The sequence below is a fragment of the Tympanuchus pallidicinctus genome, unplaced genomic scaffold (assembly GCF_026119805.1).
Source record: "Tympanuchus pallidicinctus isolate F22 unplaced genomic scaffold, pur_lepc_1.0 scaffold19, whole genome shotgun sequence".
Lineage (NCBI taxonomy): Eukaryota > Metazoa > Chordata > Aves > Galliformes > Phasianidae > Tympanuchus > Tympanuchus pallidicinctus.
The window spans coordinates 15682037-15707940 of NW_026294710.1; the positions used below are offsets into that span (position 1 = coordinate 15682037).

The following is a 25904-nucleotide window of genomic DNA, read 5'->3' on the forward strand; positions in this document are numbered from 1 at the left end:
ATCTAAAAAGGCCAGCCAACAGCCCACCCACCATCTCCCTGCTGCTGCTGGGAATCACTATGGGGAGGGGGGGGAAATTCACGGAATCATCTACTTTGGAGGGACCTTCGAGAACATCAAATCCAACCATCAACCAGACCAACTCCATCGCACTGCAAACTGTGTCCCTTAGTGCCACATCCACACATCTCTTCACTAACTCCAGCAATTGGGTTTCCCCTACTTCCTTGGGCAACCCATTGCAATGCTTCATAGAATCACGGAATGGCATGAGTTGGAAGGGATCTCAAGGATCATGAAGCTCCAACCCCCCTGCCACAGGCAGAACCACCAACCTCCCCATTTAATACCAGCCCAGGCTGCCATGGGTCCCATCCAACCTGGCCTTGAACACCTCCTGAGATGGATGGAGCATCCACAACCTCTCTGGGCAGCTGTTCCAGCACCTCACCACTCTCTCTCTGAAGAATTTCCCCTGAATAGAATCGTGCTTGACCGCTCTCTGTGAAGAAATTCTTCCTGATACCCAATAAACTCCCCTGGTGCACAGTTTCCTCGTGTCCTATCACTTTTCACATGAGAAAAGAGACTGTCATCTCAGGTTGATCAGGGTTTTGTAGCAGATTCAGTTGGTTCAGTAATGCAGGGTGGGCTTTTATAAAAAAAAAACAGTGGCATTCAGGTCACTAGGATCTCATTTCTGAAAATGGAGCTGGCTTTCTGTTAACTAGAATTTTTGAGATTTTTCATGATTTTTCCAGTCCTGTAGAGTACTTAAAGATCTTGGCTGTTCCCATTACATTATAATGTTGCTTTATCTCAATTGTTGTGGTCCTCTCCCTTCTGTTTGCAGATGCTCCTGACAGAATACCTGGATATGAAGAACACCCGCACTGCCTCGGAGCCATCCGCTCAGCTCAGCTATGCCAGCTCTGGGAGAGAATTTGCAGCATTCTTTGCAAAGAAGAAGCCCCAAAGGCCTAAAAACTCTTTGTTCAAGTAAGTGCTGGGATGATGTTGAAGCTGTATAATCTTTCTCCGTTGCCTTGAGTATTGCATGAGCTGGCTGATAATTGCAGTTTCACAGTGTAAGTAGGGTGCAAGTTTGGTGATGGAGACTTGATACTCAATGCTGAAGCCTCAGTAAGGTCACTGTTGTGGATTCATTTTTAGAGCTCAGTTCTTTCAAACACATCCCAGTGTTGGGATCCCTTTACCCAAGCTACTGCAAAGCATGCAGCAATGTATTCTGCCTATCTTTGTGCACAGTGTGTTTAAGACCTGTGTTAAAGGCAGCGATAAAAGGAACTGGACAAAGAGAATTAAGATAGCTATATAATTACTAGATGGACTAAGTGGTTAATCCTATCACTAGCTTCTTTAATTCAGAGTTCAAAGTGAAAAGAAAGAAGTGATCGAGGGGAGACCATAAGAGGATGAAAGGGTAGGTGGACAAGAGAGGGATTCAGGGAACTGGGTTTGATGTGCATGGATGAGGAGTGAGGAAGAATTGTTGGTGAGCAGCTCTGTTAGCAGAGGAGAAACCACCTTGTTAATACACTGAGATTCAGGTGAGCTTTGCTGAATTTTCATCTCATTTACTGACATCCAGTTTTGGTCTCTTGAGGGTTTTGAGGAATTACCAAAATGTGCTGTTTTGACAGCAGGGGCTCTGTGCTGAAAGATCACAGTTTTGATCTGATGCTGCAGCTCTGCTAGCATAACCATGTGTGTGGCTTCCTGAACTCAGAACTGCCAGAATAATCTTTTTAATGACTTTTTTTTTTTTTCTGCAATGAAACTGTTCTAAAGCAGTTGTTAAGGGAGCATATAAATTTAATGGCAGATCTGAGGGAAAGGCAGCAAAGGGAATGATGCTAGGGAGTACCAGTATCTTGGGGCAGCAATCTTTCCCCCATGCTCAACTGCAGCAGAAACAGCTTGTCTGATGGGTAGAATCTGGACTACAAGCTGCTGCAGGACTGTGAGCTGTCTTTCACTGCTCATTAGTTCATTAGTGAGCCTTATGAGGCTTTGCTCTCCCACGTAGAGTCCAAGTATAAATTAAAAAAAAAATGTGTGCTGAGATGTTTGCACGAAGGAGGAGGAATCGGAAGCAAGAGCTTGTGGTTTCCCCGTTTAGTTTTCTGGAGATGGGCAACTGGGTGTCTTTAATATACAAAATCCCAAGTTGGAGTAGATCATTACCATGATGGAGAGTTAACGCTCCATCATGAAGTTCCTAAGGAGGAACTTCAGTAATGGGAAAGGCTGAGTGATGGGAAATAGTAGTAATTGGGAACTTTTCATTCTGTGGCCTATGTACAGATTGTTCATTGTTGGTTTTTTGTTTTTCCAACTATACCTTATATCTATTTTGGCTATCCAGAACTTGCTGGAACTCTGTTTTCTTTGCCCTTTGTGCATGGCTGTATAGCAGCTGTATTCTCATGGTACCTTTAGGCTTCAGTTATAAACCAGTCTTTTGCACTTCCCTCTCACAGGTTTAGCTGTCTATGTAATCTCTTGTTATTAGAAGGTTAAACGTTGCCTGTAGGATGTCAGAGTATCTCCTGCCACCCTGTCAACCCATGGTTATTCCTCCCCACCTGTTTTTTAACATTCCCATTGTTATTTGGGTGAAAATCATGCTCTTTGAATTTACTCTGTCTTACAGATCTCTGCTGGAACAAAATAGGGCTGTTCACATTTTCATTTTATATCTGTTCTTGGGTGTACTTGGGGCATTTAGGCTTGAGGAATAAGGATGCTCTGTTTCACCTACAGCAATTTAAGCGTGTATATTAGTTTGTCAGCAGAGAGTGAAGGTAGGTGTAATTGTTTAAAGTGAAGGTGACTAACCTCATAGGAACAGCACGTCTCTTACCACTCGTGGTCCTGTCACCAAGTCATTGCTGGCACTGTGGTGACAGCAGCACTTATTGGGATCTATTATTTGGTTATCTGTCTTCTGTCATCTGTCACCATATCTATGGAAATCTCAGTTGAAATGGAATTTCTCAGTCCACTGAGGGATGTGCATGTTTGATGGAGTGTTATTCTTGTCTTCTCTATCATCTTCAGTGCTTTTCACATCGGCTGCAAGGTTCTTTTTGTGCCTTTCCATTAGCTCTGTCCAAATCAGACGAGCCATCCACTTGTCATCAGAATATCTGTGTTTAATTCCTCCCTTCAGAAGTCTCTTAGGGCAGAGCTCCACCTTGTGTTTTCCCTGCAGCTTGATGCAGGTGTTTGTGCTGTGCCCTGTGATAGCTTGTTAGAAGCTAATTTTCTAAATACTGAGTACTTTTGCTAGTTGTGTGCTCACATGTATTATGTGATGTAGCAGTAGTGGAGGGAGTGAGGACTCCTGAATTGGGTCTCACAATCTGGAAATCAGCATTTGGAAGAGACTTTGAATCATTCCTTATCTCAAAAATAGGTACAATTCTCGGGGGGAGGGGAGGGGTCTTGATGGGTTTAGTTGCTTAATATTAATTGAGAAAGTAGAACTTCAGGTGCAGGTTTCTTTGGCAGACCAGATAGGTTGAGTCATCATAAGCCTGGCTTTCTTCTTTTCCAAAAAGGTGCCATTTGCATTTTTAGAATCATAGAATTGTAGAAGGGACATCTCATCCAACTCCCTTACAGTCAGCAGGGGCACCTACAGCTTGGTCAAGTTGCTCAGAGCCTGCACCATCCTGATTGAGTGTCTCCAGGGATGGGGCATCCACCTGCTTTCTGGGCATTGCATTCCGTTGCCTCACCACCCTTATTGTAATTAAAAAAAAAAAAAAGCAAACCAAAAAACTTTAAATCTCCCCTCTTATAGTTTGAAACCATTTCCCCTTGTCCTATCACAACAGACCGTGCTGAAGAGTCTATCTCCTTCTTTCTTATAGCCTGCTAGCCTCATATTTGGGTTGCCATCTCCCTTGCAGATTGGATTGCCCACTGGCAGTCTTGCCCACTGGCAAGACTGAGATCGGGCATTCTTGGGAAAGGAATGAAGGAATGGATTGTAGAAGCAGCTGTTGAATACTCAACATGTTAGTCTCATGCTTGACTATAATTATGTGTAACTCTGGAGGTTGGTGGCCCTGCCTGTGGCAGAGGATTGAAACTTGATAATCCTTGGGAGGATCCCTTCCAACCCAAGCCATTCTATGATTCTATGTTCTAAAGAACAATGTGCCACTGGAGGACCAGCATGAGGATAGGAAAGGATTATGAGAGTAGAGATGGTGAGTGGAAAGAGGAGCATGGGAGAAGAATGGATCCAGGAAAGAGGGCTTATAAATGCTCACAAAAAGTAACGTAAGCATCACACTGTATGCGGCATGATACCTTGTGAGTGTCCCTCTGCTTGATGCTGAGGCTGGATTCATTCATCGTTGGCAGAAGCACCTCCACATCTTGTGATCTTCACCATGAATTCTTCAGTTCACTTTGATAGTTTGAAAATGCTTTGTTCCCACTGACTGTGGCAGAACTGCCCAACCTGGATACAAAGGGCTGCTGCTGACCTCATGCTCCTTGGCCATGGGACATTAGACCCCAGGAGCATCCAGCTCAAATCATGGCAAGCCCAGAGCTGTCCTGAAATGCTGCAGTGTCATTTCTACTCTCAGTGACAAACATTGTGTTAATGGGGCTCCATTGGTTGAAAAGTGTCTCTTCTCAGATTAATCCTTGTAGAGTATTGGAGCCATACAAAAAGTAATAATTAATTCTTAGTTGCAATGAAAGTATTAGTTAATAATTTGTGGCTTTACATATATGCCTGTTGACAACTTGTACGATACTAACTTATCACTTTGGTTTGGATTTTACCAATTTTTTGGAGCCATTCCTATGTGAATGATCGAGTGTTCCCAGCTGATGGCTCAGAGGAGCCATCTCCATGCCATGCAGGCAGCTCTGTGTCTTTTTCCAGCAGAGCTGCACTGATTGGAAGTGCCAGAATTTGGTGCAACGGTGATCAAATTTTATAGGGAAAGAGTGGTTTTGTCTGCCTTCATCGTTTTGCTCAGATATGCAGGGAAATGCATTTTGTTTAGAGCTGACGGGTGCTTACAAGAAGGCTGACTGGATTTATATATTTTTTAATTACAGGTTTGAATCCTCCTCCCATGCTATTAGCATGAGTGCCTATTTGCGTGAGCAGAGAAGGGAGCTGTACAGCAGAAGTGGAGAACTTCAAGGTATGAAAATAGATTCTGTGAAAGTTTGAATAATTCTGTTTTGTAGAAACTATCTCTTCCGTGCTACATCAAAGAATTAATACCTCTCCAGTTTGCCATGTGGCTTGTCTAAATCACTCCAGTTTGGTTTATTCTTGTACCTGGGCTTCTATTTATGCCCTTTGCACTTCCAGCTAAAGGTTCTTGTCATAAAACAACAGGTGAAATATGAACAGTCTCTCTGCGAGCATTGTGTTTGGGTACTTGGAGTTAATGTTTGCTTCTTTATCTGCAATTTATTTCCCTCTGTCATACACTGAATGTTATGTACTTCTCCTGGATTATTTTGGGAGCTCAACTCAATTGTCTCACGTTTGAAGCATGAATTTCCATTGGATGGACTGAAGTGACCGATTCTTCTTTTATACAGCACTTAAAGATGAAGAGTTAAAGTGTTTGAAAATGGTGAATGTGAGGCACTGGACTACTCGTGCTGGTTTATATTGCTTGTGACAAATGTTCTTTGTACACAGAAAAACGTTCTCTGAGCATGGTGTCATTTCACATATTTTTTCCTGGATGTCTTAATTCACTGTGAGCTCTTGGTTTTGAGAGCAACAGCAGGGAAATATCTTAAGACTGCCATGCATTGAATAGCAGGATTATTTTTTTTCTGTATCATCCATTGGAGTTTCCTACTGGACTAACCAAAAAAGAATATACTGTAGTCTCTGAAGAGTCTATATTGATGGACGAGGGTAGAATTTCTCCCTGAAATCTTGCACGTGGTAATTCTCAGATGGCTTTTATTTGAGGACAATTGGTAATCCAGTCAAAATACTGGATATTTGTGTTCCCTTCTTTCTTAGATAATTTAGTTATGCTCAACTCCACCTGAAAGAGTGGAGTAAGAAGCACTCAGAGGTGTACAGTGTTTTTTTGGACCAGTTGCTTTGCTTAAGTGCCTTTAAAAAGGGGATCTTCTTACCGATGCTCAAGCACGTAATGACACTGGCTAATATTCAGACACTTTTCCATTTACTAGAAGGAAGAATCTGAGATAAAAAGATGTGGGCAGCAACTGTCAACTTAAGGACGCTATAATCTGACAGCATATAAAAATAAGATAAAGTGAAGATACTTGTCTTTCAAATTATGATATCACCTCTTGGTACGCTTGGAAGGTGTTCATCTTACAGCTCTGCATCTTTCAAGACTCAAATTCTCACCTTCAAAATCTTGTCACCTGTACTTGAACTTGGGGTCATCTGAAAGAAGTGATCCAGTTCAGCAGGGTCCGAAGTGTGAGCCATTGTATGGCACAGATGCTGAGGCTTCTCATGGTGCAGTGGCCATTACTGTCACACCAAGCTGAGGATGCTTTTTTAAATAGTTCCTTTAGGTTTGGAACTTGCTACTGCTGTAGGGCATGGCCATGTTTCTTGAGAGAGAACTCCTCATTGATAGAAGACAAATGTTGAGGCAGCATTTGCCATGTGCTGAATATTGTGAGAGTTTTCAAGAGAAGAGTGTGAAGGAGATGTATGCAGACTTCAGCCTTGGAGCTAGTGTGGGGTTGGGAAGAACAAAGCTTATGAGCTGACAAAAGAGAAAAGGACAAAATACAGGAATTAGCATGGATAGGGACAAGATGGTATTGCCCTTTATGGATGAATTGGAAGAGCTGGAACGTGATGCAGTAGGTGACAAAAAGTCAATGTAGGGAGTCAATAGGGACAATGAATGAGATGATTTTGCTATGAAATCTTTGCTGTTTAACCATCAAGAAAAGTTTCCCTTTGAACTTTATGTTAAAAATCTACTATCTTCTCTTTCTATTATAAGCTACTGTTCCCTTTTAGGTAGCTCATTAATCTTCCTGAATCCCAGACCTCAGCAAGATCTGCATTTTGATTTTTATCCCTTTTAAAGAGGAATACAATTTAATTGTTCAGTCAGGTTACTGGAAGGCAGGCATGTGACATTCTCTCTTCTGTGAATGCCACGCAGTTTCTCTTCCTTGACAGCCTTATCCACAGGGATGATGTATCAGTGGCAGCAGGAGGAGGGTGGCTTGTTAGGACATCTTTTTCCTGAAAGATCTTCAAAGAAACATGTGCATAAAATAAAATAAAAAAAAAAAAAGAAAAACTTATGAAAGTTTGGTCCGTGCCAAATTTTTTGAAGTAAGAATAAGTAAGAATTTAATTTAAATGGCCTTAAAATGTGCCAAGATCTGAGCAATGCTTTGTCATTAACCTCTTCCGTTTGGACTGAAATAATGCAGTGTGTAAAGCAGACATTATCCCTCAGTGGGAGAAAGGGAACTTCTGTAAGTGGTTTAGAGATGGAAGGAATAGTGCTGGCACCTCATTCCCCTGGAACAGTTAGAGGATGACTTAGGCCATGTATTTTTCTCTTTAAGTTGGACACAGAAGTCATTTGACAGCTGTCATTAACAGAAGAAAACAGAAGCAATATCTCCTTATAGACTGACGCAGGTGTGCTGCCCTGGGATGCTGTCAGAAGTACAATGTCATTAAAAAAATTACAAAGGAAAAATGATCATTATAAAGCTTCTCATTTTTTTTTCTTGTTTTTTTTTTTTTTTTTTTTCCCAAGAGTATGCCTTGGCCATGTGCTAGCAGGGCAGTTTACATTTTCCTTCTTTGAGTCCTTCTGCCCGTTGTCAAATACGATGTTCTTTCTATAGTAGAAGTATAGAATGGCTTGGGTTGAAAAGGACCACAATGATCATCCAGTTCCAACCCCCTGCTGTGTGCAGGTCGCCAACCAGCAGCCCAGGCTGCCCAGAGCCACATCCAGCCTGGCCTTGAATGCCTCCAGGGATGGGGCATCCACAGCCTCTTTGGGCAGCCTGTTCCAGTGTGTCACCACCCTCTGTGTGAAAAACTTCCTCCTAATATCTAACCTAAACCTCCCCTGTCTTAGTTTAAAACCATTCCCTCCTGTTTATGTGAAGTCTTAAAGAATAGGGGTATATTTCAAAAGCAAATACTTTTATTACAGGAGCAGCTGAATGACTGCTGCTCGGTTCAATGCAGATGTGTTCTTTTCTCCCTTAATAGTTCTTCTTCATTAACCACAACTCTCACCATGTCTGACCAGCAGATTCAGACCCCTCACTTCTTTGCTCCCAGCACATGCTTGTGTACCCAAACTACCTGCTAAGCAAAAAGCAGGCTGTGCCATGGCTGGATCCAGTAAAGTATGCACCAAGCAAGCAGCCCTGTAGCATGGAAGCCCTGTGCCATGGAAGCCCTGTGCTGGTAGGTTCAGCAGCATGGAGGGCTAATGAATACTCACTGAAGCTCTTCCTTCTCTGGAGGCACAGATTTATCCCACTGTCAGCTGCAGGGCTGTCTGTTTCCACAAAACCTCTAAGAATTTACTACTTTTAAGATCTATTCCCTGTCACGTTTGGCTGAAATTGGCTCTCCAGCTCAGTTGTTGTGAGGGTGGGACAGACAGAAGATCAGATAACTCTTCTTTTTGTAAGAAACTTGGCTAAAACGTTGCTGTATTTCATTGCAGAGGTGGTTGCTTGTCAGTGACTACTGGAATGAATCCCATGTGTGCCTCTTATTTTATTCCACTATTGCCTTCAATTACCAACAAATCCTTGGGAGCAGAAGAAAAATGTGGTTTCTCTGTGTGGATGGGGGGAGTCAGGGACTGCAAGAGGAGCAGTGGATGGTAGGAGGGGTCATTTGGGCTGGAGATGGTCTGCAAGGGCCTTGTTTTTTTTTCTTATTAAGTTGGATGTGGTTGGTGTCAGGAAAATGTGGTTTCAAGAAAAAATTAAGAGGAAAAGCCACTTGTGGTCTGAATAACATCTATGCATGTCTGGATTTCTGGATTGGTATTCTGGCAATGTTTAAAGGCACCAACCCTACTTTCAATTTCATTGTACTGAGCATGATACTCATGTGTTTCCGTACCTGAAAGGCTTTCACGTGGTCAAGCAGCCTTCACCAGCACAGCTCCACTGTACAAGGATTTGGAAATCTGTCTTCTAGACATTTAAATGTCTAAATTTTGCAAAGCTGTGGCTAGAGCCATGGCAGGAGCACTTTCTTCTAGATATGTCAGGTATTGTTTCAGAGTCTTGTGGCTATAGGGAATTAACATAGCTATGCTTACTGTGGCCTCAGTTGAATTTATCAGCAGAAATGGTAAAAGATGTTTTTGTACTCTGTGAAAATCTGAACAGCTTTGAGGGTGCTGATCAGCATGAAAATAGCATCCGGCTGCTGTTATCTCTGCGTGTGCAGGGCCTGGTAATTCCTATCGAGGTCAGCTTTGCTTGTGTTGTACATCTGGGACGTTTTTAAGAATGAAATGTGAAGTGCTCCTGAGCAGCTGTTGTTCCCGTGGATGTTAATGGACTCCACAGCTGCTCATCACCTCTTAAAATTTAGGCTTCTTAATGCTTTCACCCCAGAAGATTGCACAATTCAAAATTAATTAAACCTCTCCAGGCCTTTGTGAAGTAGGATTTTACTTTGATTGTAGCTGTGCAAGCTGAGGGATGAATCGAATCATCCTGGAAGGGGTGGTGAAGCAGAATTAGTCCTAATTCCAGTCCCAGTCTTCTGTTAGATTGTGCTGATTGAAGTCTGAATACATTATGGCATCCAAAGGAGGGCTGCAAAGATGGGGGAGGGTCGGGAGGGCATTGTGTATGAGCCAGGAGTTGGACTCTGTGATCCTTATGGATCCCTTCCAACTTGTGATTCTATTCTCTCTTGTAGTGCCCCATGAGAAATCACTGCCTGCATGTACTTTTGTTTCTAGGATGGTATGCAACTCTGTACGAGAACTATTTCATAATCTCTACAAAGCCAATGCAGGGTATTGCACTTGGGTCAGGGCAACCCCAGATATGTGTACAGATGGGAAGAAGGACTCACTGAAAGCAGTCCTGCAAGGACAGACTTGGTCCTGGTAGATGAAAAACCTGGTATGAGCCAGCAGTGTGATCTGGCAGCCTGGGAGGCCAACTGTATCCTGAGCTGCATCAACAGAGATGTGGCAGCAGGGAGGGAGGTGACTGTCCCCTCTACTCTGCCCTTCTGAGGCTCCATCTGGAGTAGTGCACATGGGTCTGTGGCTCCAGTCACAAGAAAGACACAGAGCTGTTGGGGCAGGTCCAGAGGAGGCCCTGAAGATACTTGGAGAGCTGGAGCTCCTTTCCTACAAAGAAAGGCTGAAGGAGTTGTTGGTGTTGAGCCTGGAGAAGAGAAGGCTCTGGGGAGACCTCATTGTGGCCTTGGAGTACTTGAAGGGAGCTTACAAGCAGGATGGGGAGTGACTTCTTAGATGATCTGATGGTGATAGGAGAGGGAGGAAAGGCTGTAAACTAAGAGAGGGAAAATTTAGCTTGGATGTTAGGAAGAAATTTGGTGCTCCAGGGGTAGTGAGGCACTGGAACAGGTTGTGCAGAGTGGTTGTGGATGCCCCTGGATCCCTGAAGGTGCTGAAGGCCAGGTTGGATGAGGCCCTGGGCAGCCTGATGTGGTGGGTGGCAACCCTGCCAATGACATTTGGGTTGGACCTGGATCATCTTTATGGTTTCCTCCAACCTAAGCTATTCAGTGGTTCTATGGTTTGTGCTCTTACTGTCTCTGAAGGCAGGGCAGTGCTAGCTATACAAGGCAGCCAGAAAGAAGTTGACTTCACAGAAAAAGTGTTTGATGGAGCGCAGAATGAAATTCATGCTCCCAAGCTGTATTCCCCCAACTACCAGACAGAATTTGTGTGCTGAACTGAAACAGGAAAAAATCTGTTTCTTTTGAAGCTGTTTAGTGGTTTCTGCCTAGGATCCCCTGTGATGCAACGCTGTTTTTCTGTTTTCTGAAAGTTTTGTTCAGTTTCAGTTGGATCCTGCTAGAAGTTGGGACTGTGGGTGAATGGTTCAGGCGTAACTGACATTACCTGCTTTCTGCACTTTTAAAGTCTCAAGCACCAAGTGAATCAGTAGGAGGGCTACAGTACTGAAGGTGTGTCATGCCCTAAGGATGGCAAATTGTGCTGGGAAACAAAGGTCTCTTGCAATGAGACTGTAGGTACTGATTGATTGATTGATTTTTGCTTATTTCTTGTAAGTGGAACCTCTGAAGATTATTTTTTTTCTTGTTGGCCAAGAGAAAAATGTAAGCATTGAGGATCCCTGTGCTATGAATTGGAGATGGGGAACGGGGCTGGGTTACTCGCTACTATGCTGCTTTTAAGTATTTTTGATCGAAGGCTGAACATTTCTTAGCAGAAGGTTTTAAGTAATTAAGGAAATCAAAGAGAAACTCAGCTAATTAAGACTTTGATGCCAAGAAATAGCAGTGGAGGCAAATGCTATCTGGTATGACAAGGGCACAGCGTAAGGCCAGGTCCAGGAAAAATGCAGTTATTTGTAGGTGCCTTGTTCCATTTGAATTCACCAAAGTGCTGCCGGAGGGAGCCAGCTGTGTGTGCTGCTGACAGAAACGAATCTTGACACTTTGGATAATGAAAATTTGGTTCAGCACCTTTTAGAGATGTCTATGATAATACGTTGTCAGTCGGAGGCAGTGAGGAGGGGGGAAACGGCATCACTCTTGTCTGCTTAAAGGAGATGTTGTGACAAGCGGACAGTCCTAGTTAAAAATCCCCTTTAGGAAAAAAAAAAAATGAAGAGGGCTAACCCATTGAAGAACCCAAAGTTGATGATGGGGGGGGGAGGTGGTTTGATGTCAGGCTCTTCCTGCCATGCAGCTGCTTTGGTCTCCCCATGGTGTGGAGGATCACAGTTCTCTTTGAGCTGGGAGGGGGGGGAGGAGAGGGGAGAGAATTGCTTTTTTGTGGTTTGACAGTATTAATGCAATCATCTCGTTCAGACCTTGTAAGCCCACTTATTATTTCCTCTGCGTGTGTTTTTTCTGGTTTAGCGGATTAGCTGCACTGTCTCTTCAAAGGCTATCCAATCAAGAAGGGGTTATTAAAACCGGGGCGCTTTATGACTGAGAATTAATTAGAGCAGCATTTTCATGCAAAACATCCAATTTTTTGATTAGCAATGGAGCAGGGCCGCAATTAACACTCTAGGAAGCTTAAATTTCCAGCATTTTGATTCTCAGGAAATGAGATTATCAAACTGGGGTCAGGCACTTGACAGCAGAAGGGGGATTATGTGTAAGAAAATAATTTGTTTCTTGATTTTGCCTCCGAGATTGTTATTGAAGATACAGTGAATTCAGAGGGAGGCAAAGAGTGCAGGGAGAAGATTCCAAAAAAAAGGAAGCAGGAGAAACCTGGTGCTGTCCTCCTTGCTGTGTTGAGAGCTGTCCAAGTCCCAGTGTTAGCAAGTGTGCTCACTTTGCATTTCAGTAACAGCAACAGGTTTCCATTGCTTCCTTGGGGTTAGTCTGCATCCCTAACTGATGTGTATTGAGAGTTCTGCAGTGGTTTTTAAATAGTCAAAATATTTGCATCCTGGGGAAGGAGGCAGTGTGTGTTCATTTTAATAGACGGGCTGCTTCTGAGTGTGTGGTGTTTGCGTTTTTAAGCTATTTTCTAATCCGCTGCAGGTATCTGAAGGCTTGTCATAGAATGATAGAATCACTTGGGTTGGAAGGGGCCACAAGGATCATGAAGCTCCACCCTGTCCTGCTGCAGGCAGAGCCACCGAGCTCCCCATTTAATACCAGACCAGGCTGCCCAGAGCCCCATCCAACCTGGCCTTTGGAAGGACAGGGCATCCACAACCTGTCTGGGCAGCTGTTCCAGCACCTCACTACTCTATCTGTAAAGAACTTCCCCCTGACATCCAACCTAATTCCCCCCTCTTTCAACTTCAAACCAAACTTAAAAGCTGCCTATCCTCCCGCTTCTGCTTTTAGTATGACCATAAAGTTCAATTACTATGATTTACATTACTTAATGTATTATTTTTGAGTGAAAGTGTTTGTGAAAGCAAATGTTATGAAGTTAACTGTTGCTAGAAGCCATGTTAGCCATGTTCTTGGTCCCACATCTTACCTAGCAATGCCCACAGCTGTTGCATCCCTTTTTGCAGCAGTCAGGTTTTTAAGGATGCTCAATCCTAGCTTGCACTGTCAATTTATACTCACAGGTCACACCTTGGAATCATAGAATCATTAAGGTTGGAAAAGACCAGAGATCACCTAGTACAAGCATTAACATGTCACCCCCATGCCCACCAAGTCTGAGGCCTTGCACAAGTCTGGCAGTGCACACCAGTTGCCCTTTGCTCCCTGATGTGCTTTGCTCACTGATTTCCATCCCTGGGCAGTGCACCTCCATGTTCAGCTCTGGCAGCCTTCAGAATTTGGCTATTGCTCTCCACTTAGGGACACCCCAATAAATCCTCATTCTTGGCTTGAGGCCCTTTTCTTCTTAAGCCTTAGGTTTCTGTCACTTCAGACCTCTCATAACTCTACTTTGCAGCTTACCAGATATACCACCTTGTCCTTTCTTAATATGAAAAACAATAATACCAGGGCATGAAGGCATCAAGGTGTAGTGTCAGTAGAAGAGTTTGTCAGATAAAGGCTGAAAATCAGAGGTGATGGAATCAATTACGAATTCCTGCACTAGCTTTGATTTTTTTCCATTCTCTTTATGTCAATTACCAGCACAAAACTTCTGTCCAATCTTGATATGAGGAAGGACATAGAAGAAGGTACTCAGTGTTTAAAAACACTGTTCCCACAGATGACTGCTTCAGTATTGCTGGGAGGCTGCTCTGGCCAGGTATGCTTTGTGGTTTATTGTGCCAATTCAGAGAAGAAAACGTTTCAGGTTTTCTGGGACTCACTCTGTAACAGCGTCCCTTGTTTAGAATCATTGATTTTCAAGGTACTTATGTGCAGCTTCTTTTCAGCTTTGAGTTCTGGATGACTAAAGAATTTGGGGGCACGCATTTTCATATGTTTAATTTCTAATTGGATATAACTTCAACAAAGCGACTGTCAGATGGTCTGAATTTAGCAGTGAACACAGGGAGAAGTAACAGGATAGGCACAGTTCAGTAATGTGACTTTGAATTGGTGCCTGCTCTCCTTCTTCCCCTCTGTCATCAGCAAGAGCTGCTGTATGCCATGCAGCAGGCCGTGCTGGTTCAGTGGGTGAGATGTGTTCCAGTCTGAAACAGAAATCATGCTTTGCTTTTTAGAAGGACTGCGGAAACATTTCATCACTACAGCTAGCAATAAAATAACCATGATACAGTTCAACAGGTACTCTTCTTACTGTGATCTGAAGTAATACTTTCTTCTTTTCTCTCCGTATGAGAGCTTCGTACTCTCCTGGAATTTGTGCCTTTGTGTAGAGTTCAGTAGTAAACCATATATTTAAAATGGTTCTATCTTGCTGTTTAGGATCAGTGTTCTGTCAGTTTGGTCTGAGGAGGTCCGGTTTCTGATCATCTGCTTCTCTTTGAACAAGAGTCATTGCTGCTCTGGTGGAGGTGGACTGCAACAAACTGAAAGGATGAAAAGGTTTCCATAGTTTAAGTGGTTGGTACTGCCGTTTTCTCTTCCAAAATTGTAACTATCTGAAACCAAGATCCTAGTTTTGAGCTCCAGCTATCCATTGGATGTTATTTAATGAAGAGTCATTTCCTTGGGAAAGCTTCCTTTGGAAGTTGTTGGAGAGGGTGCAGAAGAGGGCCACTAAGATGATTTTAGGGCTGGAGCTCCTCACCTACGAAGACCGACTGAGAGCTGGGCTTGTTCAGCCTGGAGAAGAAAAGGCTGCAGTGTGACTTCATTGCAGCCTAAAGTATTGTAGCTATTGTACCTAAAGGGAGCCTACAAACAGGAGAGGAGTCAATTCTTTGAAATAGTAGATAATAGCAGGGCAAGGGGAAATGGTTTGAAAGTGAAGGAGGGAAGAATTATGTTTGGATGTCAGGAGGAAGTTCTTTACAGAGAGAGTGGAGAGGTGCTGGAACAGCTGCCCAGACAGGTTGTGGATGCCCCGTCCATCTCTGGAGGTCAGAGATGGCCAGGTTGGATGGGGCTCTGGGCAGCCTGGCCTGGTATTAAACACGGAGGTTTGTGGGCCTGCCTGTGTTGGGGTGATTGAAGCTTCATGAGCCTTGAGGTCCCTTCCAGCCCAGGCCATTCTGTGATTCAGTGATTCTGTTATTCCTTGACTTGTTTAAGGAATACGTATATATATGTTTTCTTTTTCGTTTGTTACCAAGGTATTACAGGGCACCTTTAGTCCCCTAGGTTTAGATTCCTTCCTCTCTTCTGTTAGATGTTGGACTTTGGGGACATGGTTTGGTGGGCATATTGGGGATGGGTTGTTGGTTTGACCTGATGGTCTTAATGGTCTTCTCCAACCTTAATGATTCTATGATTCAGTTACTGTTGATGCTAATAACATACTTTCATTTGAGTCAGAGTTTGGCAGTTGCTTGATCCTGTGCAGTACCACTGTGTGTAGAGCTAGGCTATAAAATGAACAATACGTTGTCCAGTGGGAATGTGGATCAGCCGAATACAAGTAGTATTCAGGAATTCAGTTTGGTCAATGAGAGCCAGTAATTCTGTTCTTCTGAGACCTTTAATTACCAAAGCTATAATAAATATCCTTCAAAATGACATACACTTTTAGAAAGAGATCTGTGCACTCTCCAGGAGTGCTTTCTGGAACACTGATTTTATTTTGAAAATTTTTTGATGGCATTTTGTGCATGTGTGTGTATTTTTTACACTTGTGTGTGTATTTTTTAGTCTGGCAAGTTGAACAGAGTGGAGTTCTAAGATGCTCTGAGATGTTTGTGTTTTCTTTTTATTTTTTTAAGCTTGTATACCTTGGGGAAGAGAAGGCTCAGGGGAGACGTCATTGTGGCCTTCCAGTAGTTGAAGGGAACGTATAAACAGGAGGGGAATAGCTGTTTACGAGGGTGAATGGTTTTAAACTGCGACAGGAGAGATTTAGGTTAGATATTAAGAGGAAGTTTTTCACCCAGATGGTGACTGGAACAGGTTGCCCAAGGAGGTTGTGGATGCCCCATCCCTGAAGGCATTCAAGGCCAGGCTGGATGCGGCTCTGGGCAGCCTGGTCTGCTGGTTGGCGACCCTGCACACAGCAGGGGGTTGGAACTACATGATCATTGTGTCCTTTTCAACCCAGGCCATTTATGATTCTATTCCACAATGAAATCTTAGTGACATTTGGACTTTTAAGTAATTTCTTTTTTCTTTTACTGAAGTTTGCCCTGATCCATTTCTTTATGCAGGTCAGATTTTTGGTTGCCTTTCTGTCAGTTGGGGAACTGTTTTGTTTTCTCCAACTTAATTTGGAAGACACTAAGTACATTGCTGAAACATTGCTTTCATTTCTCTTGCTTGACAGAGTAGCCAATCCTAATTAAAAAAATAGAAGTGTAAGAGTTATCTGTGGAGGCCCAACTGCCTTTTCTGCCAGTTGTATATCCTGCAAGCTGAGACAGCTAAAGAAAGCAGTTGGGTATCATGGGCTATGTCAAATTACAACACGTGCCTTAAGGGTGAGTGTGGAAGCAGAAGCTGTTGCTCTTGCCTTGTCTTGTACCTGTTCAGTGGTAAAGAAGTGTTTAATCTCTGGCCTTGTCATTCTAATGCTTCTAATCTGTGTTTGAAGTCCCTGAAAAATGTGAAACTGTTGTTTTTCAAGTGGCATAAAAAATGCACCAGGGACAGCTATATTAGCATTTGGATTTTTGCCTTTGGCTTTGACTGATAGATATATTATTATATATATATTTTTTTTACACTGAAGAGATTTTTATCTTTATTATGTGGAAATGAAACTTTACAGTGACAAAGTGGTGGGCAGCTTTAGAGAGCCCTGCTTTCAAGTAGGGTTAAAACCATTTAGGTGAGCATGAATTAACATTTCCCTTGTCTGGTAAAGGTCGCCCTTTAATTGAGATTCACCACATTCAGTCCAAAGCCTGGGATCCAGGAGACCTCTCTACGCAGAGAAGGCACAAATTGGCAGCATAATCTCATCAGAGGCTCAGGTTATATGGTAATAAATCATTCGATTCAAAGCTAAAAAAGCTGCCACGGAGCATAAAACACGCCAGATGCTTGGAAGACTTTTGTAGCTTAGAGTTAGAATAACAGTTGGAGGATCTGTAGATGTCTTGAATTCCTTCTTAATAAGGCAGAAATTGTTGTGAAGAAGCTGATTCTTACCTAATTAGAGGATTAAAATACTACATACTTGCTTTTATGAAAGTTGCTATTCTTTCTATCCAACATATGAATTTAACGTGCCGCGCTGCCATCCTGTTTTGTGCAATAGTTCTGAAATTATGACAAAAAATAGCAACAGCTTTCATATATACATGATGTCCTGCTTTTTCTAGAGAGATAGTTGTGTGTTGAGTAGGGGATTCCCTTGTATAGAATAAGAAGTTGATGTTAATTCATGAAGTGATGTGACGTAGAGTTTTGAAGATACAAAGGCTATGGGTGGAGGGCTTTGGGGATTAAGTGCATAAACTGTTGTTAACATTTTTTTTCCTTTTATATGACACGCACAGTATTAGAATATTTTATAGTCAGAAGATAGAAATATTTTTCTGACAAGGAGAATATACTAGAAGAATACTTTTAATCAGTTTATAATGGTAGAATATGGATGGTTAGCTGCTACCTTTGTGGAGATTGGAGATGGCGAAAGAATGTTCATGAAAAGCACCAGAAACTTTGAAGCTTTATGCCAACAAGCTTCTTGGTCTCTAATTTCATGTTTTTTTGTTGGTGCTCAAGGAGCCTAAATGCCATCAGAATTGTACTCTGCAGTACAACAGAGTCACACCATCATTTTGGTTATGTTACATGCCCCACGGGATTGAGGAGGTCATAAAAAGGCAGTGATATGCATGCTAGCAACATCTCCAATGGTTTGTTTGGTTGCTAGTCCAATTTGACTTGGCCTCAGAAGTCTGAAACTGGATGCATGAATGGAAAAATGATTTAATGAATAACATAGTTCTGAGAATGAGTTTCTTCATCTCCAACCTTATCTGTGCCCAGTCACCTCTGACCAGCTAACAGCAGTGTGATTTGCACAGGATTTGTAGTAGTGACCATTGTGGCCAGATGCTGTTTGGAACACATCCTGGACAAGGCTCTCATCTTACACAAAGGCAAAAGCAGGACTGTGGGGTCAGAGGTATGTCTTCTGATTTGCTGGCAGCTTTGCTTGTCCTTCTGCTGGAGTTGTAGATAAGTCTAGGCTTAGACTTCTCTGGATAAGTTGTAGATAAACTTAGGTTTTATATGGGGTAGTTGAAGTGGGAGATAGCTAGGAAGGGTTCAAAGTCAACTCTTTCTATTTCAACTGTCAAAAAATAAAAAAAAGAGTTTAAGACAAAATGAAAGGCATTTCCTTCATTCTGGAGCATTTTGGAGTGTCCGGAGGGAAACTTCAGAGTCCTCTGATTGTTATTTCTTGTTGTGGATTCTCTTCTGCAGATACTTTGCCTTCAGTTCCCATCCAGTCTCCTTTTAAAATGGTGATACTTCTGTCTGCTGATGACAGTTAATCCTTCTTTGTCAGTGGGTTCGCAGTTTCAGCAAGTGGCTGATGCTGTCGGCATTGGATCTGTTGGCTTGTTTCAGGAGCATGTGCTTGAAGCTTCATTTTTCTGGGAAGCAGCCATTTGAATGGACACCAAACACAACTGGCAACACTTTATCCTTTTTTAATATACCACATCTGTATCTAATTTCATTTACAAAGAAGAAGATTAAAAAAAAAAAAGAACAGAGAAGGTAACCAATCCCCACATTCAAAGTGGATTTTGCAGATCCTTTCATGCCCAGGCACACCATGCTCTGAATTTAAATTCCTACTCTCTATGTACATTACCCAAATTGTCACGTATCTATTGCCGTGCGGCCACCCCAAATGCAGAGAAGTTGTTAAAACCAGATTTTTCTGTTTGTTTTCTTCATTAAGAAAAACTATTGCAGCTGCTTGAGGGAGATTGTTCCAAGTTTGCCAGAGAAACCCAGATTGCTTCTTTTTCCTCTAAATAGTGGGTGCAGCAAATACTCTCTGAAGATCTCATTAGTGTTTTCAAATTTCATTGTAATTACTTAATAGTATAATAATGCTCAGTAGTTGGATTTTTTTTTTTTACATAATATCAAAAATATTCAAGTGACTGGGGGCTTAGAGTGCATCTGTGCTCCTGTTTGGGAATTTTAATTGCACTGATCATGTGGCTGTGTTTGACTTAATTGTCATCAGTAGTTACTGGATGAGATCCCTTGCCTAAGCACTGTATTCACTGTACCTCGATGGCATCTAGAAATGTGTGAGCAAATGTAGCAAATGGCACTTTCTTTGTCTGCTTAATGAATATGTAAGTGATTTCAAATGGCCTCTTCCCTAGATTATAACTATGCAATTTTTTTTATAATAGGAGATATGTTGATATTCTGCAGAAAAGCTATAATTTCTGTAATAATTGGTTTATAGTGCACTGAGTGCTTTTCTCTCAGCAAGGTAAGACACCAATTTGGCATGACCAGGTTAAGTAAGGAAGCAGCATGTGACTGCCGTGCGCTTGTAGGATCTCATGATGCTCGGGGTCAGTTGCCAACCATGGGAAATAATGCCTTTTTAGCTACTGTTGGACTGTGAGTATTTCATTATAGTTGACTAAAAGTTATTTGCATTGAGCGGGCGAATTCTAAAGTCTGTGAGAGTTCAGGGGCCAAAGCATTGAATGTTTTTTGTGGTATACACAGCCAGAAGGGCGTTACTATGTTTTAAAGATAATTACTATGCAAAAAGCAATCAAATCCCACTTCATTTGAAAATGTGCCAGGTTTTTTTGTTGTTGTTAGTTATTTCAGCTCAAGAGAAGCAAGCAGTTTCTCAGTGACCTTGCAGAATCATAACATAGAGAAGTATTTGAGGAATCGTAGAATGGCCTGGGTTAAAAAGAGCACAATGATCATCTATTTTCGACCCCCCTGCTGTGTGCAGGGTCACCAGCCACCAGACCAGGCTGCCCAGAGCCACATCCAGCCTGGCCTTGAATGCCTCCAGGGATCCAGGGGCATCCACAGCCTCCTTGGGCAACCTGTTCCAGTGTCTCACCACCCTCTGTGTGGAAAGCTTCCTCCTAATATCTAACCTAAACCTTCCCTGTCACAGTTTAAAACCATTCCCCTTTGTCCTATCACTGTCCACTCTTATAAACAGCCATTCCCTCTGCTGTTTATATGCTGCCTTCAAATATTGGAAGGTCACAATGAGGTCTCCCTGGAGCCTTCTCTTCTCCAAGTTAAGCCCCGTTCCCTCCGCCTTTCTTCATAGGAGAGGTGCTCCAGCTCTCTGACCATCTTAGTGGCCACATTGTTGGAAGATGGGACAATGGGACAGAGCTCAATGAGGAATTTTACAGCTGGGAAAATGAGTATGTAGACTGAGTTTGGAGAGACTGTGCTCAGTGTTGTATTTTAAATGCCCCAGGCAGGAATTCCTGGACGCACTGAAGGTCATTAGACAGGGCTCTGTGCACCTTATGGAGCTGTGGGTGTCCCTGCTCATTGAAGGGGGGGTTGGATTAGATAGCCTTTAAGATTCCTTCCAACTCAAATGACCTAAAACAAGATTTTTTGGGAATTGGGGCTTATATGCAGAAGAGATCTTTCTTAGTTGTGAGATGTATTGCTTTGGAGAGAGGGGAGGAAGAGTGAGGAAAAATGCTCTGACGTCTGAATTAGCTGGCAAGGTACCACTATGGCACATTGCATAGGAAGCAGCCTTCTGTTGCCAGAACTACAAGCTGTATCCTTCTAAGCATTGTTTCTATCTCAATTTTATTCTATTTTTTTTTGTCATTTGAATTAGTTTGTAGGTGAAGAGGGTGATACAGAAAGCAAAAAATAAATAATTCACCAATGGTGATGTCTTTACACGAATCCCCTATCTGACCTAATCAGCCCTTAGGTGTCCAAAAATGCCAACTTCACCTCGCAATCTGGATGCTTTTGCTTTCTAATTAGTTCCCAGGATGAGAAGTGTTTAGGACTCCATTAGCACTAATAGCTGGTGCGTGTGTATGTATACAGAGGGGAGGATGTATGCAAGGTGTGCTTCCACGTATGTATCTGACACTCCTGGTGGTGCTGATACCTATCTCTTATCCCTAATTGATGAGTTCAGTGCTAGTTTGAGTATTCCACATATCCGGGGGAAAAAAAGACTCCACAAAAGACTTTTCCTTCCTCTGTCAGCGTGCTTGATAACTGGAGGAAGTCAAATGTTTATTTAGAGGTGCGATAAGGAGGTGTGCTCTGCCTGAATACCCAGCTGCATTACTCTTACAAACACAAATGTCAGCCTGTAATTTTTAGTTTCAATAGACCAGTTTAGCATTATTACATTAACCATACCAGACTGAGCACTTATCTCTGCTTTTATATTGTGTTTGTAATTATACAATGTCTTCCTACCGGTGTATTCTCTTAGAGCTTGTTTGGAATGTAGAACAGCGTATTAAAGATAAAAGCCAAGGATGGTTTTTACTGACATTATTTATAGCTCTTTTTTCCTCTTGTTGTTTTAGGTATTCATTTCATTTAAAAACTTTATGTAATTGCTTTTCGGGCTTATCTTGGTTTATGTTATAGTTAAGTGCTCTATTTTCCTTACTAATAATCATCGGTTACTCGATCCTTTTTCGGAGCCTACATTTTTCATCCACAGATAATGACTGGTTCGTGCATGTGTGTGTCTGAACTGTTCAGATTCAGACCAAGGCTGCTTTGTGTTCCTACGGGCATGCAGAGTTGGGCAGGGTAACCTGAGCCACCGGGCCGTGTGGAATGGCACTGTGCCACTGCATGCCTTAATTTCACCTGGTGTCCTGCAGGTAGGAGAAATTTGTCTAGCTAAAAGCTCTCTTTTAAAGACTACTTTTATAGCTGGAGGATCCAATTTAGGAATTTAACAAAAAATCGCCCATTGTAGCTTGGCCTTCACCTTTGTATGACAAAAAGCATTTTACCCCATTACAGGTGCTACAACTACAAAGGAAAAAAAGGGAGAATAAATGTTATTTTCTCCTATTGAGTGGGGATAGAGATCTAAAATACAAATCTGCCTGAAGTACGAGGAGAAAAATACAGCATCTCTTGGCTGGAAACTAAAAGAATCATAGAATAGTAGAGTCACCAAGCTTGGGAAAGACCTCCAAGATCATCCAGTCCAACTGTCCACCTATCACCAATACTTCTTATTAAACCACATCTCTCAGTACAACATCTAAACGTTTCTTGGACACCTCCAGGGTCAGTGACTCCACCACCTCCCTGGGCAGCCCATTCCAGCACCTGACCACTTTCTACAAGAAGTATTTCCTAACTGAATGGTACTTCCAACCTGAATCTCCCCTGGTACAGCCATTCTCTCTCATCCTATCACTGGTTACATGGGAGAGGAGGCTAGCCCCCAGCTCACCACAACCTCCCTTCAGGCAGTTGTAAGGAGCCATAAGATCACCCTCGAGCTTCTGCTCCTCCGGACTGAACAATCCCTGCTCCCTCAGCTGATCTTCATAAGGCTTCAGCATTCCTGAATCCTGTTCTTCTTACTCCTTTGGAAAACTGCAGTCTGTGCACAGAAACCTTGAAAAAAGATATTAAGTACTCCAGACGTCTAAGATAGTGGGTTAGGTAATGGCTGCTGTTATATACGTGATGGATGCTCCAAAAGTGATGCTTCCTCTTTTATGGTGTTGGCCCACAGTGTCAGAATCAGATGTTGATGGTATGACAGTAGAGGTTGAACTTTCCACCAACATTCCATTACGTTTTGTTGCTGTGACAGATGGCAGCAATACCTCTAAGATCTATGCTGTTTGCCACTGTGTGCTGCCTTTTACATGTATGTGTCTTTTTCAGACCCTTTTTGATAAAGTAATGCTTAGCTGCATTAATGGAAAGCTTTATAGTTTCATCATTGGAAGAGTGCAGAAAGCATTGCTTTTACATCTTTGCTATTTGGTTTAGTAAAGCAAAGCTGACCTTCATGGCTATACAGAGCCAGTCTTTAGGTGAAAAACATGACTGAATGCAGGAAGTCTTTTCTGTTTTTAATGTTGACTTTGTATTTAATAACAAATCCGGTAAATCATGTATTATTGAATCACAAAAGGAGCATACAAATGAATTTTCCTCCTTACCCACTAAAGTAGATGAAATCCACATTAGTCCCATCTGGTTTCTTTTTCTTGTCTGTTCTGGTAGATTATGTTAGAAATGTTCTGAGCAAAGTTGGTTTTAGGTATTGAGTGATTCCTCACCTGCCAGTTATTTCTTGGATTGCAGGAAATCAGTTGTCTGGGGGGCTGGGGAGCGTACAACAGTACAAACCTTATTCACAATACCAGACATGCTGTATTTAATCCTGTTTTGTTTTTTTCCATACCTTTTCTTCTTTACTGGATGTTGAACCTTCCAGTTTTGTCTATAACAAGCATAAAGCATGTCTTATGCACTGAGAAGAGTCATTACAACTGAGTAATGCCATACAATTGAATTAAATGTAGAGGAAGAAGATTAAAACCCCCTTCTCTCCTTTTTAATAGGAAGTTGATGCAAATGGCATTGGATAAGCAAATTATAATACATTTTTGATGAAAAAGTGTCAAGCAGAAATGATAGGTGTGATTGTCTATATAAGAAGTTAATGACGCAGTTAGGAAGCAGAGTGAGGGGATGGATGTGGTGGATGGAATACCAGTGAAATTAAGCAGCTTAATTCTAGGCCTTGATGCAAGACTCCATTACTCTGCAGCCTGAGTGCAAATTATTGCAGTTACCTAATGCATTTAGCTCACTTAATGCTTTCTGATAGTGCATATGCTAAAGACCAAAGGATAGTAGTGTTTTGACTTCATTTTTTTTTCTTTTTTCTCAGAAACATAGAAAATTATTGGAAAATAACCAGAAATTGTGCACTTGGTGTCCAGTTGCTGGTGTTCCTAGGGAGCAGCACCGCAGGGATTTGACCTATAAGATTTATCTAGAAAAGGCTGCTGTGCTTGACTTACAATCCATTTTTCTTATATCATTTTTTACTGTATTTTTTTCCTTTTTTTTCTTTCTCTTATTTTTTTTTCTAGCTAGTAGTCTATTGGAGGAATATCTACAATGACTGCTCTGAAAGTAGTGATTCTTATCTGTGAAGTCAGAGGTGGATGTTGGTGGTATGGCAGTAAAAACTGAACCTTCCCACCAATACTCCATTTTATTGGCACATAACAGATGGGTGATCTGACAAAATTGTGTCTTGACGTGGAAGCGTGTATGAAGCAAAGGTGTGTCACTGGATTCTTCTGTGCAGAAAAAATGGCATGCATTGGCATTCACTGATGTGTGCTGGACATTTATGGAGACCAAACAGTGGATGTGAGCACAGTGAGGTGGTGAGTGGTGTTTCAGCAGTAGGAGCAGCAACTTGTAAGATGAGCCACATTCCATCCTCACAAGCTGGCAGATTACTGCTAGGGAGCTGTGTACTCTGCTGAATATCAGCTTCAGTGCATTGGAAACAGTGGTGGCAATGTTGGAATATTGCGCAGTTTGCATTGGGTTGGTCCCATGAACCCTCACACAGAAACAAAAAGAAAACTGTATGCAAGTTTGTCAGGAGCTATTGAACCAATATGAGGCTGAAGGTGACAGCTGCCCAGATCACATCATTACCGGTGATGAGATGCTGTGTCACCACTATCAGTTGGGGTCAAAATGGCAGCCTGTTCAGTGGTGGCATGTGAATTCCACATAGAAGAAAAAACTCAAGATGCAGCCTTTGGTGGGTAAAGTGATGAGCACTGTGCTTTTTTTCTGGTAGAAGAGGGCTGATCCTTCTGGATTTTGTGGAACCCAGACAAACTGTCAACTCTGGCCTCCACATTGTGGTGCTGGGTAAGCTTGAAAGCTCAAACTTCCCGAGTCAAGCCGGAGAAGAAGACAACCTTTGTTTTGCAGTGTGATAATGCTGTGCCCCAAAGCATTTTGAAGTCAATGGAGTACATTGCCAATCTTGGCTGGACTGTCCTACTACACCCACTCTACAGTCCAGATTTGGTGCCTTCTATCTTCTGTTTGGGCTGTTGAAAGATGGACTGCATGGACAAGATTTTCCTAGAAAAGATTTCATAATAACGGCTGTGAAACAGTGGGGCAACTTCACTGCTTCACATTTTTGTGAGCGTGGAATGCAGGTTCTCATTGATTGCTGGTGAAATTGCATTACTAATGGTGGTGACTGTTAAAATATAGTGTTTTGTGGCTGGGAATTGGCTTGATCAAGTAGTGTCATTTTGCTCTTTGTATCTGTTGTTGCTTCCATGAAAATCAATCAGAGGCACTACTTTTGGAGTAACCTATGTATATAAAGTAAGAAGAGAGATGTCTGTCTTGCCTTCTAGATTTTAGCTCCTCTATGCACATTCTCTTTGATAATACCAGCCAGAAAGCTTCAGGTGTTCTACATCTTGAGAAGTGACAGTGAGAAAGAGTGAGACCATACTGATCTTGTCCAAGCCTTCAATTAGTTGCAGGTAGAGTTTATTCTGCTAGGATCTGATATTGATACTGAAGCAGTGTTGTTATTTTCTAGGATGGCAAGCAACTCTGTATGAGAACTGTTTCATAATCTCTACAAAGC

At 42.2% G+C, this 25904-nt stretch overlaps 1 protein-coding gene across 2 annotated transcripts in view; it reads left to right on the forward strand.

Moving 5' to 3' along the window:
- The window catches only part of EXOC4 (exocyst complex component 4), a 399307-nt gene that overhangs the window by 110843 nt on the left and 262560 nt on the right, over nucleotides 1–25904 (forward strand). For both annotated transcript variants that reach the window (XM_052680722.1, XM_052680723.1), the window contains exons 8-9: nucleotides 854–999; nucleotides 5116–5204. In XM_052680722.1, coding sequence (XP_052536682.1) covers nucleotides 854–999; nucleotides 5116–5204 — 235 coding nt within the window. The remainder of the gene's footprint in view (nucleotides 1–853; nucleotides 1000–5115; nucleotides 5205–25904) is intronic.